This window comes from Panthera onca, chromosome D2 (genome assembly GCF_046562875.1).
Source record: "Panthera onca isolate mPanOnc1 chromosome D2, mPanOnc1 haplotype 2, whole genome shotgun sequence".
NCBI lineage: Eukaryota > Metazoa > Chordata > Mammalia > Carnivora > Felidae > Panthera > Panthera onca.
This window is the reverse complement of record NC_138349.1, coordinates 26237334-26251722: the sequence shown is the minus strand read 5'-3', so window position 1 is coordinate 26251722 and position 14389 is coordinate 26237334. Positions and strand designations below refer to the sequence as shown.

The 14389-nt window shown below is 54.7% G+C and overlaps 2 protein-coding genes across 4 annotated transcripts in view; one reads left to right on the top strand and one right to left on the bottom strand.

The window, feature by feature from the left end:
- Nucleotides 1-5781, top strand: part of PDCD11 (programmed cell death 11) — a 43281-nt gene extending 37500 nt beyond the window's left edge. The window contains exons 28-36 of one of the 2 annotated variants that reach the window (XM_060641601.3): nt 142-264; nt 657-960; nt 1183-1299; nt 1998-2147; nt 2357-2601; nt 3326-3494; nt 4063-4216; nt 4674-4839; nt 5430-5781. In XM_060641601.3, the coding sequence (XP_060497584.3) occupies nt 142-264; nt 657-960; nt 1183-1299; nt 1998-2147; nt 2357-2601; nt 3326-3494; nt 4063-4216; nt 4674-4839; nt 5430-5601 (1600 nt within the window). In that variant the 3' untranslated portion in view covers nt 5602-5781. Of the gene's footprint in view, nt 1-141; nt 265-656; nt 961-1182; nt 1300-1997; nt 2148-2353; nt 2602-3325; nt 3495-4062; nt 4217-4673; nt 4840-5429 lie in introns of both variants that reach the window. The other variant, XM_060641600.3, reaches the window with a different exon arrangement.
- Nucleotides 5782-7176: 1395 nt separating this feature from the next.
- Nucleotides 7177-14130, bottom strand: CALHM2 (calcium homeostasis modulator family member 2). 2 transcript variants are annotated; one of them, XM_060641605.3, is made up of 4 exons: nt 11952-14130; nt 10594-10677; nt 9202-9917; nt 7177-8114 (listed from the first exon to the last, which is right to left on the bottom strand). In XM_060641605.3, the coding sequence occupies exons 3-4, from the start codon at nt 9754-9756 to the stop codon at nt 7698-7700; spliced, it is 972 nt and encodes a 323-aa protein (XP_060497588.1). In that variant the 5' UTR covers nt 9757-9917; nt 10594-10677; nt 11952-14130; the 3' UTR covers nt 7177-7697. The 2 variants fall into 2 exon arrangements, with proteins under 2 accessions (XP_060497588.1, XP_060497589.1); XM_060641606.3 differs by lacking the exon at nt 10594-10677.
- Between the last annotated feature and the right edge of the window lie 259 nt (nt 14131-14389).

The window sequence follows — 14389 nt, the reverse complement described above, 5'->3', positions numbered from 1 at the left end:
GTCAGCACAGAGCCCAGTGCAGGCCATGATCTCACAAACTGTGAGATCATGACCTGAGCCGAAATCAAGAGCCGGATGCTTAACTGACTGAGCCACCCAGGCACCCCTGTGACCACACAACTCTTGTCTCTCTCCTGTCAGCCTCGGCCCCTCTGTTGTGGGTTTGGCCCAATACCCACATATCTCCCAGTACAGCCCGTCCAAGAAAGCCCTTTATAACAGATACCTCCCGGAAGGGAAGCTGCTTACAGCCAAGGTCCTGAGGTAGGTGTCTTCCCCACCCCCGTACGCCCTCTTTTCCGAGGAGCCCTGGGAAGAGATTCAAGAGGTAAACTAGACTTAACGCCTTAGGTAGTGTTGGTGCAATGTTCAGCTGAACAAAATCCCATTGTTTGGAGCCTTCTACTTCCGTCCCAGCCTCAGCTCCTAGAAGTTGACGTGGAGACTTTTCTCTGCATCGGCACTTGTTGGGGACATCAGAGCTGCCCCCTGTATTTTACTATTCAGCATGGTAAAATGCACAGGTCATTCCAAAGAATACTGAACGGATTGCAAGTAGGTAGGACAGGGCCCGGAAAACTGGACTGATCAGGCCTGGGCTGTTTGCCGAGCCCGCTGTCCTCTGTTGTCCTCATTGTCCTCCCTCCTTGTTGTAGCCTGAACCGCCAAAAGAACCTGGTAGAGCTTTCATTCCTCCCCAGTGACACTGGGAAGCCGGACGTGTTTCCCGCCTCCCTAGGACTGCCACTTCTAAAGCAAGAGGAGAGGAAAATGGAGGCAGAGGAGCAAGAGCACAAAGGAGAAGAAGAGCAGAAGAAGAAGAATCAGAAAAGGAAAGGGAAGAAGAACGAGGAAGGGCAGGAGGCAGTGCGGCCGCCTGGCAAGGAGAAGAGCGAGTCCCAGAAACCGCAGGCCAAGAAGCAGGGCAAGCGGCCGCTCCGGGAGCCTGCAAGTGAACAGGTACGTCCCTCAGGGAGGATGGCCTCCCTCACGGGCACAGGAGAGCATTTCAGAGCCAGCCAGACACCACGTGGCCTTCTCTTAGACCGAGAGCAGCGTGAGTTTGGAGCCAGGCGCTAGATGGTGCCAGCAGGGGCAGAGGAGGGGGCGTTGCCCCAGGCCGCCAGCGGGTTCCCCTGGGCGGGAAGGGTGACTCGCCATCTTTCCCTCTTGTCATCTCAGGAAGGAGTGAAGAAGAAGCAGAAGAAAGCTGCTCCGTCAGAGGAAGACGACAGTGGTGTTGAAGTGTATTATCGGGAGGGGGAAGAGGAGGTGGAAGAGAGGAGTGTGCTGCCCAAGGTGAGGGTCAGCATTGATGGAGAGAGGAGGCAGCCCTGGGGAGGGAAGCCCTTGGTCTCCTGCCTCCGAGCTGGGCAGTTTCTGGCCCACCCTCTTCTCTCACTTCTTGTAAAATATGACCAGGTGGGGCCACTGCTTTATCCAAGGAGTGGGCTGCATAAAAGAAATTCTCATCAGTATTTATTGAGTGGAGCTGAATTAAATTAGTGGGATGGGCAGATAAAGGGGAGGCTTAACCTTTCCTGAACCTGCATCCCCTTCTGAAAGATGGGGACAGTACCATTAGGACTGAGGAAGGGCTGCCCAGACTGTAGGTACTAACATCCCTACACCCCGGAACGCTTCTCACATCTCTGTCTTGGCTCTACTATCTCCTTACACGTGTATGGCACTTTATACACAGATGTGTATATATGTATCCATATGTATGCTGCTGGTGGTGGTGGATTGTTTTCTTGTTTTTTGGTTTTTTGCATACATATGTCTTAAAAGCTCATTGCCTAAATAAATCTATTTACAAGAAAAGCTTTCACATCACTACTATGGTTTCTCCAGTGGAGCGGGCCTAGCCTGGCCCTGGGAGGGAGCAAGGGTCTCTGGGCCTGGTGGGAGCCCCTGCTCCTCCAGGTGGGATGGGGTCAGAACAGGGTGCAGCCCGAGCTGAGTGCTTTCCTCACACACCTCTTGTGCTCCTTCAGGGGAAGCCAACCAGGCCAGCAGAAGTGCCCCGGCTACAGCTGTCCTCCGGTTTCATTTGGGATGTGGGGCTAGACTCTCTGACCCCGGCCTTACCACCTCGAAGAGAGAGCTCAGACAGTGAGGAGGACGACAAGCCACAGCAGTCTACGGTGTCGTATTTTGCAGGGGACCCCTTGGTGCTAGTCTCTCTTTGCTCTCTCCTGGCCTGGGTGTCCCTCCTGGCAGGGTGGGGCAATCTCAGGCCGGGGAGTATTTACAGAGCTCACTGACTGCCCTGCCAACTCTTGGCTTCAACTGCAGACCTCTGCCAGGGTCTGAGGAGCAGATTACTCACTAACTTTTGTGCCTTCTGTAGCAGAAGAGGAGCAAGAAGGAAAGGATGTTGGAGAAGCAGAAGGCAGAGAAAGAGCTGTCCCGCATTGAGGAGGCACTGATGGATCCCGGGCGACAGCCAGAGTCCGCAGATGATTTTGACCGACTCTTGCTGAGCTCCCCCAACAGCTCCATCCTGTGGCTGCAGTACATGGCCTTCCACCTGCAGGCCACAGAGATCGAGAAGGCCCGGGCCGTGGCTGAGAGGGCTCTCAAGACCATTTCCTTCAGGTCTTGGCCTTGTCCTCCTGCTTTGGTGGGGGGGTGGCTCTTGAAAGGGAGGGCTGTGTCTCCGCCGGCCGCAGAGCTTGCCGCCTGTGGGTCATTTCCTCTTCGGCAGGCCGACAGCAGTTTGGGTGCCCGCCACCCGCACCCATGGGTTCCCAGGCTTTGTCTCATTGCTGCGCCATCTGTGAAACAGATCTGCTCATTAATATTTTATAGTCTCCTTCACTGAAGTGGCTAAGGGTTTACAGGAGTCCCTACACTGAAATAAGAGACCTAACTTGGAGCAGAAGTAGAACAGGGGAAATAACTCCACATACCTGGGTGTGGACACTCTCGGTGGCCATTTCCAGGCACAGGGTAGAGTGAGTTTTCTGACAGCTAAGAGGAGGGATGGTGATCCTTTGCTTCATTCTCTTAGTTTGGAGAGAGAGACCAGAAGATTCTGTTCCTTCCTGCCCAAACATCTAGCCAGTTTAAGATTTAGTGGGCTTCCTTTCTAGGAATGGAGGCAGATGCCAGGGGAACCCCCATAGTCAGGGGCTGGCGTTCTGCTTCTGTGTGAGCTGCAGTGGGGACTGGGCCTCTCAGGGTTCTCACTAGGGGCTGGAAACTGAGGATGTGGATAGAGCCAGGGAACGAAGAAATAGTTCCAGTCTGCATCCCTGGGCAGTAGTGGGGGCTTTCTTGGGCTGAGGTGATGGAGCTCATGTGCTGACTTTCTCTCCAGAGAGGAGCAGGAGAAGCTGAATGTATGGGTGGCTCTGCTGAATCTAGAGAACATGTACGGCTCTCCGGAGTCACTGACCAAGGTCTTTGAGCGGGCTGTGCAGTACAATGAGCCTCTCAAGGTCTTTCTCCATCTGGCTGACATCTACACCAAGTCAGAGAAATTCCAGGTAGGAGTCTGATCTGGGTGGCCCTGCTGCCAGAGGGTCCTTAGCTGCTCAGAAACTAACTCCTAGGAGTCACAGAGGCAGCAGGGAAGTCACAGGGATGAATTCCCCCATTCTGGATACAGCCCTGCCACAGGCTTGCTATGTGTCATCTGGGCCCTAACTTGTTTGGCTTCTAAGTGGGCGGAGTCATTTCCTCCCCCCTCCACTTTAGGACTGCAGCCGGCAGTGGAAGGAAGTGAAGGGACAGCTGACCCCTGGTGTATATCCCTTGGGTTTACAGCCACGAGGCAGCAGCTCGGCGGAGTGTCCCTTTTCTGTCTCTCCTGTGCCCCCATGTTGTTCTCACCTCTCTTCTGTTTGGATTTCCATGCAGCACAGGATTGATAGGGAGACTCCCCACCTGTAAGGCTCCTTCATGTGTTCTGTGAGCCTCTCTGCTTCCCTCAGGCACCTAGAATTGGGCCTGCACAGTGACTGGAGTTTGAGGCTACATCTAGCCTCTCATGAGCATAGCTGCTGCCTGTCTTTGTTGTATAACACTCTGTAGCTTACCTTTTCTTTCCCACAGGAAGCTGGTGAGCTCTACAACCGGATGCTGAAGCGATTCAGGCAGGAGAAATCTGTCTGGATCAAATATGGTGCCTTTCTTCTGCGGAGGGGCCAGGCTGGGGCCAGTCACCGTGTGATGCAGCGAGCCCTGGAGTGTCTGCCCAATAAAGAGCGTGAGTGTTCGTCCCCACCTTCCAGCCTGATTCCGGATCACATTAGGCTCTCTGATATCTGGACGTAGGGATTGGGGGTTTTCTCTGAGGGGGGTGTGGTGTTGGGAAAGCCTAGTGGAGGGCATATAACTATTTTTCTATTGATTACATGCTCATGGACGTAACCGTGTGTTGCATTTCAGATGCTAAACTTCAAAGATGAAGGAACAAAAAACAATTAGTGCTAACTTCGTTGCCCCTGCCCCCTCTCCCTACTGGGCCCAGAGAGACTCTCCAGTGGAAGTCATAGATCAGTACCCATCTGTGTATTTGGCCCTAAACTGCCCCACTGTCCCAACTGTCATCTTGGAACCTGGGAGCAGGGAGTCAGGGGTCAGACGGTGTCTGACATGTAGCACATTGTGCTGTGGTGAGGGGTCTGTCTGCTTTGTGTATCTGAGCTGTCCTCTCCCTGCAGATGTGGATGTGATTGCCAAGTTTGCCCAGCTGGAGTTCCAGCTAGGGGATGCGGAACGGGCCAAAGCCATTTTTGAGAACACACTGAGCACCTACCCAAAGCGCACTGATGTCTGGTCGGTTTACATCGACATGACCATTAAGCATGGCAGCCAGAAGGAAGTCCGGTGAGAGGGGAAGACAGATCGGGGCTGATTTAACTGTGGGGATTGGGGGACATTGGCCAAGTGGATAAGTTTTAGCCCCACAGTCAGCTTCCAGGATCCCCGGTTCTCTTACACTCTCTGAAGAACATCTTTGACATGACATACCAGGTCCTGTGGCATTCACTTTGCAACCTCTTTTTCTGTATCTGGAACCTGGGGTGGGTGGTAGGCTGGTCCTGGTGTGGGAGTCAGGAAATTTGGGTTTCCTGCGTAATTCATTGTACCTGCTTCTGGTGATAGAGAATGTTCATGGGCTTGCTGTTGTCGCCTGTGTCTCCACAAGGCAGAGAGGATTAGGGATGGATGGATTGAGGTCAGAAAGAACTAGTGCCTTGCCCAAGCCTGTGGGTGTTTGATCTAGAAAGAGGGTGGCAGTCTATCTTCGCATGGACACCTTAGGACTTTAAAATGGTAATGAATGTAAAGACAGATGTGAGAGTGCTGGAAAACAGACAGCCTGGGTCCAGGGCCAGAGGGCGAGTGGGTGACAGCTAGCCAGCAGTCGAGTGGCCGGGGCCAACAGGCAAATGCTGCCTTGCTCTTCCTCACAGGGACATCTTTGAGCGGGTCATTCATCTCAGCCTGGCTCCCAAGCGAATGAAATTCTTCTTCAAGCGCTACCTGGACTATGAGAAACAACACGGCACTGAGAAGGATGTGCAGGCCGTGAAGGCGAAGGCCCTGGAATACGTGGAAGCCAAGAGCTCCGTGTTGGAGGACTAGTGGCCCGCGGGCCTCAGGTGGCCACTGTCGGCAGGGGGCCAGCCCTGGCGAATCTCAGGCGCGTGGGCAGCGGAAAAGCTGTGTTGTCTGAGGACTCTTATTTAAGTGTTGCTTTTTCTGCGGCACCTTTTAGGGTAATCCTGTCAGGATGGAAAAGAACTTGAGCTTTCTTAGACTGCCTTTTTGCTTGTTTTATTTTAAGTACTAGTTTACTTCATTTGTACCCTTTTCTGAGGCTGCTCAGTGGTTGTAGGCAGCAGACTCTTGGACCCCTAGAAAAGTTGAGGCGCTCTCTTTCCTGGGAGTTTGCTGGGGACAGGAATGGAGGGGCTGACTTCTGATGACCTGGTGGTCAGGATCTCACTCTGGCCCAGCAGGCTCTTGGTCCAACTAGAGGGGGTCAGCAAGATCCAGGGAGTGGGCCTCCTCCCCTAGGCTGAGTCCAGCAGCCTGCGCTCAGCTAGCACTTGTGCCCTTTTGTGGACTCAGTGAGGCTGGGACAGGAGGATGAAGGCAGACCCCAGAAAGGGCAGTTGGGGAACCCGGGTACCTGAGAGGAAAGCCACAGGTATTGACATGAACCACCTGGGAGGTTTCCTCCCAGGCCCACCAGGCCCAGATTATCCAGACTCTCCTAAGTTAGGTGCCTCATTTGTGAAATGGGGTCAAAAAGTCCTACTTGGAATGGTGGTGGGGCCAGGTAGTTAGGAGGCTCGGTGAGGACATAGATTGCTGTGCTGTGTGAGTTGGGGAGACCACAGTTTTTCTGTGTCTCCCTATAGCCCCGATGGGGAGAGATCCTTGGATGGAGGGCATTGATTGGCTGGATGATTTTCCTTGAGACCTGAGGGAAAGGGGACATGTTGGGTCCACCACACCCACGCCTCCCTGGGACCCTTGTAAATTTCCCAGAAAGGTGGTCTCCACCTCCTTTGGTAATAATCCTGTATGTTCCAGAATTCTTGGAGGCCAGCACAGACTCAGTTGTAGAGGCCAGTTCTTTTCTGGCTGGTCTTAAGGGGATTAAACGTTTTCTTTGGCAGCGCTTTAAATGTGCTGAGAACTGGAGAGCTTTCCTATGGGAAGTGACTGGGTTGAATGCTGGGAAGCAGGACAGGGACAAGGAGAGCATCAAAGGTTTTAGAGATGGTGGAGGCAATCAGACAAGGGTGGGCATGTGTGGGTGGTGGGGAGAGGCAGAGCTGGGGCTATCCTGGTTTTTGGTCATTAGCACTAAGTTATAGGAGCTAGTCTACCCTCCTGAGTGAGTGTTGGGTCTTTTGACTCATGGAATTTAAGGTGATCTTTCATCTGAGACAGGCCAGGCTTCACCTGTTCCCCAGATCAAATCAGATAACTGAATCTAACTATCAAGACGTCATCAGCCGTAGGGCCTTCCCACATGTGGGAACATTTGGCTTTCCCTGCACCCCTGCCCTCCCTTCCATCCATTTTAATTTTGCTCAGAGTCTCTCTATCCCCCCCCCGCCAATCCCAAGGGGATGGGATTTGGGCCTGTCTCCATGACCACCAGCCTGCTGTGGCATAGCCCATCCAATAATGCAGACACCAAGCTACTCGTTTATACTAGGAACAACTTTATCAAAAATTTTAAGTATATAAAATAAAGCCAGAGGCTTACATTGGAGGGCAGCTTCCTGGCTGAGCACTGCTGAGCCAGGTATCCGCGTGCAATCACACATACGGTAAGTGCACGATCCTGCACAAGGATATCATGCTCACCTGGCTCTGCTGGCCGGGGCTTCCCAGCTTGGGAGTCCCACCGGTAAGCAGTTGTCCACATCATAGTTAATTAAGGCTCGGTTCTGGGAAAGGGCCTTTTTCCCAAAGCGGTTGACCAAGTGTTTGGTGGCAGCAGGACAGGGCGTTTCTTCAGGTCTGAGAGCCTTGCTGTCGGAGCAGACCACGTTGTCCACTAGCTCTCCACACCCCAGGGTGCTTTGTGTTCCTTGCTTCTGACCTGTTTCCCCAAAAAGTTAAAAAAAAAATCATCCCCTTCTGATGCTGTGAGCAGGCGGTGGAGTTGAGTTTGAGTCCAGGCACCGTCACGGGCAAAGAGTGCGGGAACCGGTCCCTCAGGAGGCGACCAGGGCCATCTCCACGGTTTCTGGTGCCGTGCCGTTGCCCGCCAGACCCTGGGCCCACTTGTGCAGGCGGCTGTAGAGCGGGAGGCCCTGGTTCTCGCGGTACAGATAGACGCCCGTGATGGCGTTCCACTGTGGCCGAGGCTGGGTGCCTTCCACGGGGAACCTGGCCACCAGCTCCTCGTCGTCCTTGTCGAGCGCCACAAAGCCGAAGAAGCGGCGCACGTTGTTGGCGGCCAGCACCCGCGAGTGCACCTCGGCCGTGCGCTGGAAGAGCTGGTCCTCGTTGGCGCGGTACTGCGCCCAGTAGGCCTCCTGGCGGTAACTGAGTGGTGAGCAGTAATGCTTGAGGCACTTGGTCAGGAACACCAGGATGGCCACCATGCCGATAAGCAGCCACCCGAAGAGCTGGCCAGAGAAGGGGCAGGGTTGAGGAGGGGCAAGGAGCTGCCTAGACCCTCACCCGCCCCAGGAGGAAGTGGGAGGAGCTGGTCAGAGGGCTCCGGCTGGGCTGGGCTGGGCCGAACCGAACCTCAGCCACAACCCCCCTGAGGGCAGATCCTACTTCTAGAAGGGAAACCGGCCCTTATGGCTGTGATTCCACTTCTTTGTCCTCACTCCCTTGAACTCACTTTCTCTGTTGTGTTTTATTTGTTTGTTTAGAAAATCCTGTGCTCTCCTTGTGTCCCTCATCCCTTGCTGCTCTGAGTTAATACTCCTAGCTGTGTTTTCTGCCCCCGTCTCTGCCCTTGTTCTCTCTCCCCAGGCTGACCTCTGCTCCTTCAGAATTGAGCCACAGCTAAGGCTAGGATCAGGGCAGCAGCCACTGCGTCCTGAGTCAACACCCCTTCCTGGCTCGGGGGACTCCCCTATGACAGCAGCACTTGAAGGCTGACTTCGTGCTGGGCCGGGGTCCTTCCCGGAATAGGAACGTGTCACCTCCTAGCTGACAGCAACCGTTTCATAAGCTTGCAAGGGTTTGTGCTCAATCTGGGTGAAGTAGAGGTTTTTTGGTTTTTTTTTTTATTTTTTTTTTTTTAAACGTTTATTTTTGAGACAGAGAGAGACAGAGCATGAACGGGGGAGGGTCAGGGAGAGGGAGACACAGAATCTGAAACAGGCTCCAGGCTCTGAGCTGTCAGCACAGAGCCCGACACGGGGCTCGAACTCACGGACCACGAGATCATGACCTGAGCCGAAGTCGGCCGCTTAACCAACTGAGCCACCCAGGCGCCCCGAAGTAGAGGTTTAATCTGTGACTGGGATCGAGGCTTAGTCTAAGCCAGAACATTCCTTTAATGTTTAAAAGTTGTTTCACCAAGTCCTAACTCAAAGGTTACCTGGCTCAGACACCTGACGCTGACAATCTAGTGCTTTCCTGGAGACCTCAGCCCCTGAGGACAACTCTGCCTTTAAGGCTGGACCATCCCAGCACCTCCCCACCAGCCGTCGCCTAGGGAAGAAAGAGGAACAACTTCCCATTGCACAGCCTTACCTGGGACTCGTACTTCAGCCTGCGGGTGACCTCCTCCCGGAAGCCTGACAGGTTGGCAGGGCCCTCCCCACAAGGGAACCTGGCCAGGATTTCCGTGGCATGGTCTGGTGGGAATCCCTTTTCCCCAGCTGTGAGTGAGGAGGGGTCCACAAACTCGCTGAGAGCACAGACGTAGGCCTCACCGCGCAGCAGGGAGATGACAGACCAGGTCACGGGGGCCACGGCCGCACGGCCCAGGATGGAGCTTAGGAGGAGGAAGTTGGGGGCGGCTGAGCAGTTCTTGGTCCTCCGGTACTGGCACTCGGTAACTAGGTTCCAGGTGTGGTTGTTGAGGATGACACCGATGAGGAAGAGTGCTAGGGCGGGCACACCGATGGCTGTCAGCCCATATAGGTAGTTCCGGGCAGGTGAGCAAGGGCAGTGGAAAGCCACCACAGAGAACAGCTCCTGGCTGCCCACTGTGCCCAGTGCCACCAGCCCATTGAAAATCATCACGTCCTTGCTCTTGAAGAAGAGCGATAGGAAGCGGAAGTTCTCTGCAATCAGGGCTGCCATGGTGATGAGTCGGCTGGGGGACCGACTGCAAGGGGAGGTGCAGGCGGAGCCTGGGGTCGATGGTTCCTGGTGGGACTAAGAAGGCGTGCAGGCTGGTAGGCATCTGAAGGCAGGGCGAGGTCTTGCCATCTTAGCCCCTCTAGTGGCTGGCTGAGCGCTCCCTGTGGGACAGTAAGTGACTGATAAATGTGTGCCTCTGAAAACTGAAAGGGTTTGAGGGGATCTTGTGTGGCCAGGCTGGTGAGATGGGAAGGAGACTTGGGGAGCCCCAGGGCCTGGTGGACAGGGTGGTGGCAGCCACTGCTCACTGAGACCCTGCTAGGTGCCAGGTGCTTTCCATCCCTCATTGCCCATGGTCAGGATCTCACTGTGTTGTCATATCCCCAGTGTATGCAGAGAGGGTGGAGGCTTCCTGAGGGGGAGGGGCTTGCCAGGGTCACATGTAAGTAAGTGGCAGAGATGAAATTCATGCTCAGGTCTGTCTGCCTCAGGCACTCAGGTTCTTGTTACTCCCACAAGCTTCCCTTGAAGGAGGGATTAAGAATGGCCTTGTGGCCCTGGGGAATATGGGGTTCCAAGTAGTTCTGATGTGTTAAGGGACCTAGGACTACTTGGAGGGTTTTGTCCTCAAGGACTGTAGCCCATGGGTATAACAGCTGAGTGGGTGTCCTGGTAAAGGACTTGGGCCTGACTCAGTGAGGTGGGGTGGGGTGGGGTGGAGGAAGGGGACTCGGTCAGTGGTAAGCCTGGTGCAGCGTTCCTAGAATTCATGAGAACTTTTCATTTTGGAGACCTCAGCATCTGGACTGGTTTAGGAGATCCTGGCTTTCAACGTACTTCATGACTTTTCTTTGGGTCTCGGTGTCCTCATCTGTGAAAAGAGGCCAAATCATTCTGGCCCTTGCTCTCTCCTTAGCGGTGCTGGGGGGAAAAGAAAGGGGGAAAAGTGATGCCTAATAACTGTTCTGTGTCAGAAACCCCCTACCTCACCCTGTCAAGTCTTTAGGGTGGCTCCCAGAGGTGAGGCAGCTGGCATGTTTCTCCTTCCTGCAAATATCAGGAAACTAAGGTCTAAAGAGGAGTAAGTGCCTTGCTCGAGGCCATTAAAGTATGGAGGTGCCCGGGCAGGACTTTCGAGCCTGATGTAAGGAGGCTTGGGAAGTGGACAGGGGTGGGTCTAGCGAAGTCAGTCCTCTGTTTTCTTGGCCTCCTGACCTTGCTCTGTGCTCATCCATGAGAGAGCCCTGGTGAACCTTCCATTCCCCACCCATTACCCCTCCCTTTCTAAGCAGCCTCCCGGGGGGCTGCCCAGCCTGCCGGGGACAGGCAGCCTTGATAGGCTAAGGCTTGACCATCCCCACCAGCCCATACCCAGCCTGCTCCGCCATGTGGTACTGGCAGCCTGCCAGGAAATGGCTGAGGCTCCAGCCATGTTCTGTCCCGACTCCCTTCCTAGGCTCCACCCACACAAGCAGACATTCCAGGGTGTGGCCCTATGTCCTCCCAATCTAGGGGATGAAGAAAAGCCCACAGCCAGAAGCAGCCTGGGAGTGGTGGGATGGAGTGGGCAGCAAACAAAGCGGGGGAGACCTGCCCATATTTCCTTCTCTACCTCCTCTGTACCCGCCACCCTTCCTGGTCTCTGCCCAGGTTGCCAGATGGGCCCCGGCAGTGACCACGTGGGGAGCCAGGAGCAGGAGGAGGGACCTGACTCCCTCCCACTCAGCCCAGGGCCTCCGGTTGCACTCTCTGGGAAAAAGTTTATAATGTTGCCAGGGATGAATGGGTTAAAGGCAGGCTCCTCTCCCTCTTGCTCTTCCCCTCTTGGCTTCAAGTTTCCTTATGAGCCTTCATGGGGGCCCTGGGTTCAGAAGCTGCCCAAAGTGGGGTACAAGATACCTGAATCCTTGGGGTAGTGAACAGAGAAGAAACAAGGCCATCGGCTGAGACTACCGGCCCTGTCTCGCAGGCCAGGAAGGGGTCACATCTAGGCGTGGGTGGGACCTCTGACAACAGCAGTCGGGACAGAAAGTGGGACAGGCTGGGAAGGGCACAACTGGCGGGGCCCAGAGTGAGGAGCCTCGGAGGGGCCTTTCTTCCCAGGACAATCCCTCCGGGTGGCCTTGAGCAGCTCGCCCATCCTCCCCATCCTCCCCGTCACCTGGCACACCCCAGAGAAGGGCCCTTCCTCTTACCTGGGGCCAGTTGCGGGCGACAACCAGTGGCTTCAGCCTCCGCGGGGCGTGGGCCTGCAGGGCGGCCCTGACCCGAAGTGCTTTTGGGCTGTCTTGTGCTTTCTTCTGTACTGGAGCAGGGAGCTGGAGACCAGCAGGGCCTGGGCCGGCCTGGCGCTGTTTTCTAAGAAGTTTTAACTCCAGGAAGAGAAGGAAACAGCAGGATGGAACTCGGGCAGTAGCAGTGAGTGGAAAAACAGCCTCCCTCGGGCGCCAGGCAGGGGAGGGCGGGTGGTGAGGGCGGTGCAAAAGGAGAGGAAGTTGGGCTGCCTGTTTAGCAGCGCCTGGCCCGCGCCTGCCCTCCTGAGCCAGCTGCACACCAGGGGGACCAGTTCAGGGGCCAGGCGGGGGGGCCCTCCGGGAGATCCTGCCTGGGCCTGTCCTCCCTGCCAGTGTCAGGAGTGCGCTGTCCGTGCTTGACCCCCACTGGACAGGAGCTGCCACGGAGGCCCCAGGAGGGTTGGAGGAGAGGCGCCACCAGACTGATGCTGACTGCTAGCAGGATGCACAGGCCACGGCCTCCCTACCTTATTCTGGCTCCTCTCCCTCAGAGCCGCCCTGCACCTGTCGGTCCTCCTCCCCACCACTGGGTCTTCTGTCCATACTTCAGCTAACTCCCCCGGCACTGCTTCACATCTCAGGAGGGCTGGCACCGTGATTCTCTGAGGCCCTGTGCGCAGACCACCAGATGGTGGGTAGAAATCACAAGAAGGCGAGTTGCCGCAAGAACCCCTTTGTAACCATCAGAGCTGCCCAGCCTGTCCCAGAAAGCAGTCATGAGCTCCCCATCTGTGGGAGTGTGCAAGCTGAGGCTGGAAAGTCACGGGTCAAGAATTCTAAAGGGGAGAGCCCTGTCCAAGGAGAGGCGAGATGAGCCCTATGATTAAGGGAAAGACCTCCCTCAAGATCCCCCCTGTGTCATCTCTGCAACGTTTGTGGTTCTGTGACGGTGGGACTGCCGAGTGCCACGCTGGCCTCCCTGAGTTGTGCTTGTCCCTGTGCAGAAATGAACGGAAAGGACCAGTGGTTATTATTCAGATCCTACCAGGTGCCAAACACCATTCCAGATTCTTCCTCAAAAGTTCTCCTCCTTTATCCTCAGCATAATTCTGAAAAGCAGGTCTTTTTAAGATCTGTTTTTCACATAGACACACTGAAGTTTGGAGGGATTTGGTGAGGTCCTACAGCTCTAGTTCTTGAACCCCAATCTGCCTGACCCAAAATCTTGCTCTTTCCTTGGCGTTTGTACCTCCTGATGTGCTGGGCGTGTCCTCCTCCCAAATAATGAAAGGAGCTCAGGCTGAGTCTTAGAAGTGGGAACTGAGGGAAGAGTAGTTGGGAAGAAGGGAAATTATTAAAGCGATGTTGTAGGGATCAAGATCAAAATGAATTCCTAGATGAGTGGGCCTTACATCTTCCTGGCCCTCAATTCCCTCCTTGACAAGGTGTCTCCAGTTCCTTATGTCGCCCTCCCCGTTCTGTCCAGGGTCGGATAAGCTGTCAGGTTCAGAAATCTACAAACACATTAGCCACTGCATACTGAGTACCTATTCTGTGCTTTACACCCTTCACCTGTTTCATGATTATAACAACCCCATCAGGTAGGTGCCCCATTATACAGATGAGGAAACTGAGGCACAGAAAAGGAAGCAGTTGGCCCGAGGGACACAGTTTGTAACTGGTAGAGTCAGCATGTGACCCAGTTTTCTCTGGCTCTGGAGCCTGAGCTGTTTCCACTGCAGGCAGCTCCCCTTCCACTCCTCCACCCTCCTCCCCATCTCAGGGCAGAGCCTCTTAGCACTCTAGAGACCCCTTCCCAGGGAGTAGGGTTTCTGAGAAAATGGGAAAAATTCAGCTTTTTTTCTAAATGCCTGAGCTCAGGGGAGGTCTGATTTTCCACAAGACCTGGATGTGAAGGAGGTGTTCAGGTGGTCTCCAAGGACCCCTCCAAGAGAGGGTGGTATGGTCTGAATGTGCCTCCCCCCCCATTCATGTGCTCAATCTTAACCCCCTAGGGTGATGGTACTAGGGGGAGGGACCTCTGGGAGGCGCTTAAGTCATGAGGGCAGAGCCTCATGAATGGGATTAGTGCCTTGACCAGAGGCTCCAGAGAGCTCCCTTGAGAAGGTGCCGGCTTTGAACAAAGAAGATGGCCTCCATCAGAACGTGACCGTGCCGGTGCCGTGATGTTGGACTTCCAGCCTCCAGAAGTGTGAGAAGTAAATTTCTGTTGTTTATAAGCTACTCAGTCTGTGGTATTTTGTTACAGCAGCTCAAATGGCTAAGGCAGGAAGACTTGTGCTCAGCACTAAATAAATATACTCAAGTTGTTGGGTGGCCTCTGTGGTGACCACGCACTCTGGCTTCCCCTAAGTAGACAGAACTTCTGGCATCTTGTG

Bases quoted from the DNA above. Each gene is read 5' to 3' on its own strand.
- CALHM2 (XM_060641605.3), bottom strand. From the start codon at position 9,756: ATGGCAGCCCTGATTGCAGAGAACTTCCGCTTCCTATCGCTCTTCTTC. The intron at 8,115-9,201 runs GTAAGGCTGTGC...TTCTCTGGCCAG, and splicing joins GGCTGAAGTACGAGTCCCAG to CTCTTCGGGTGGCTGCTTAT.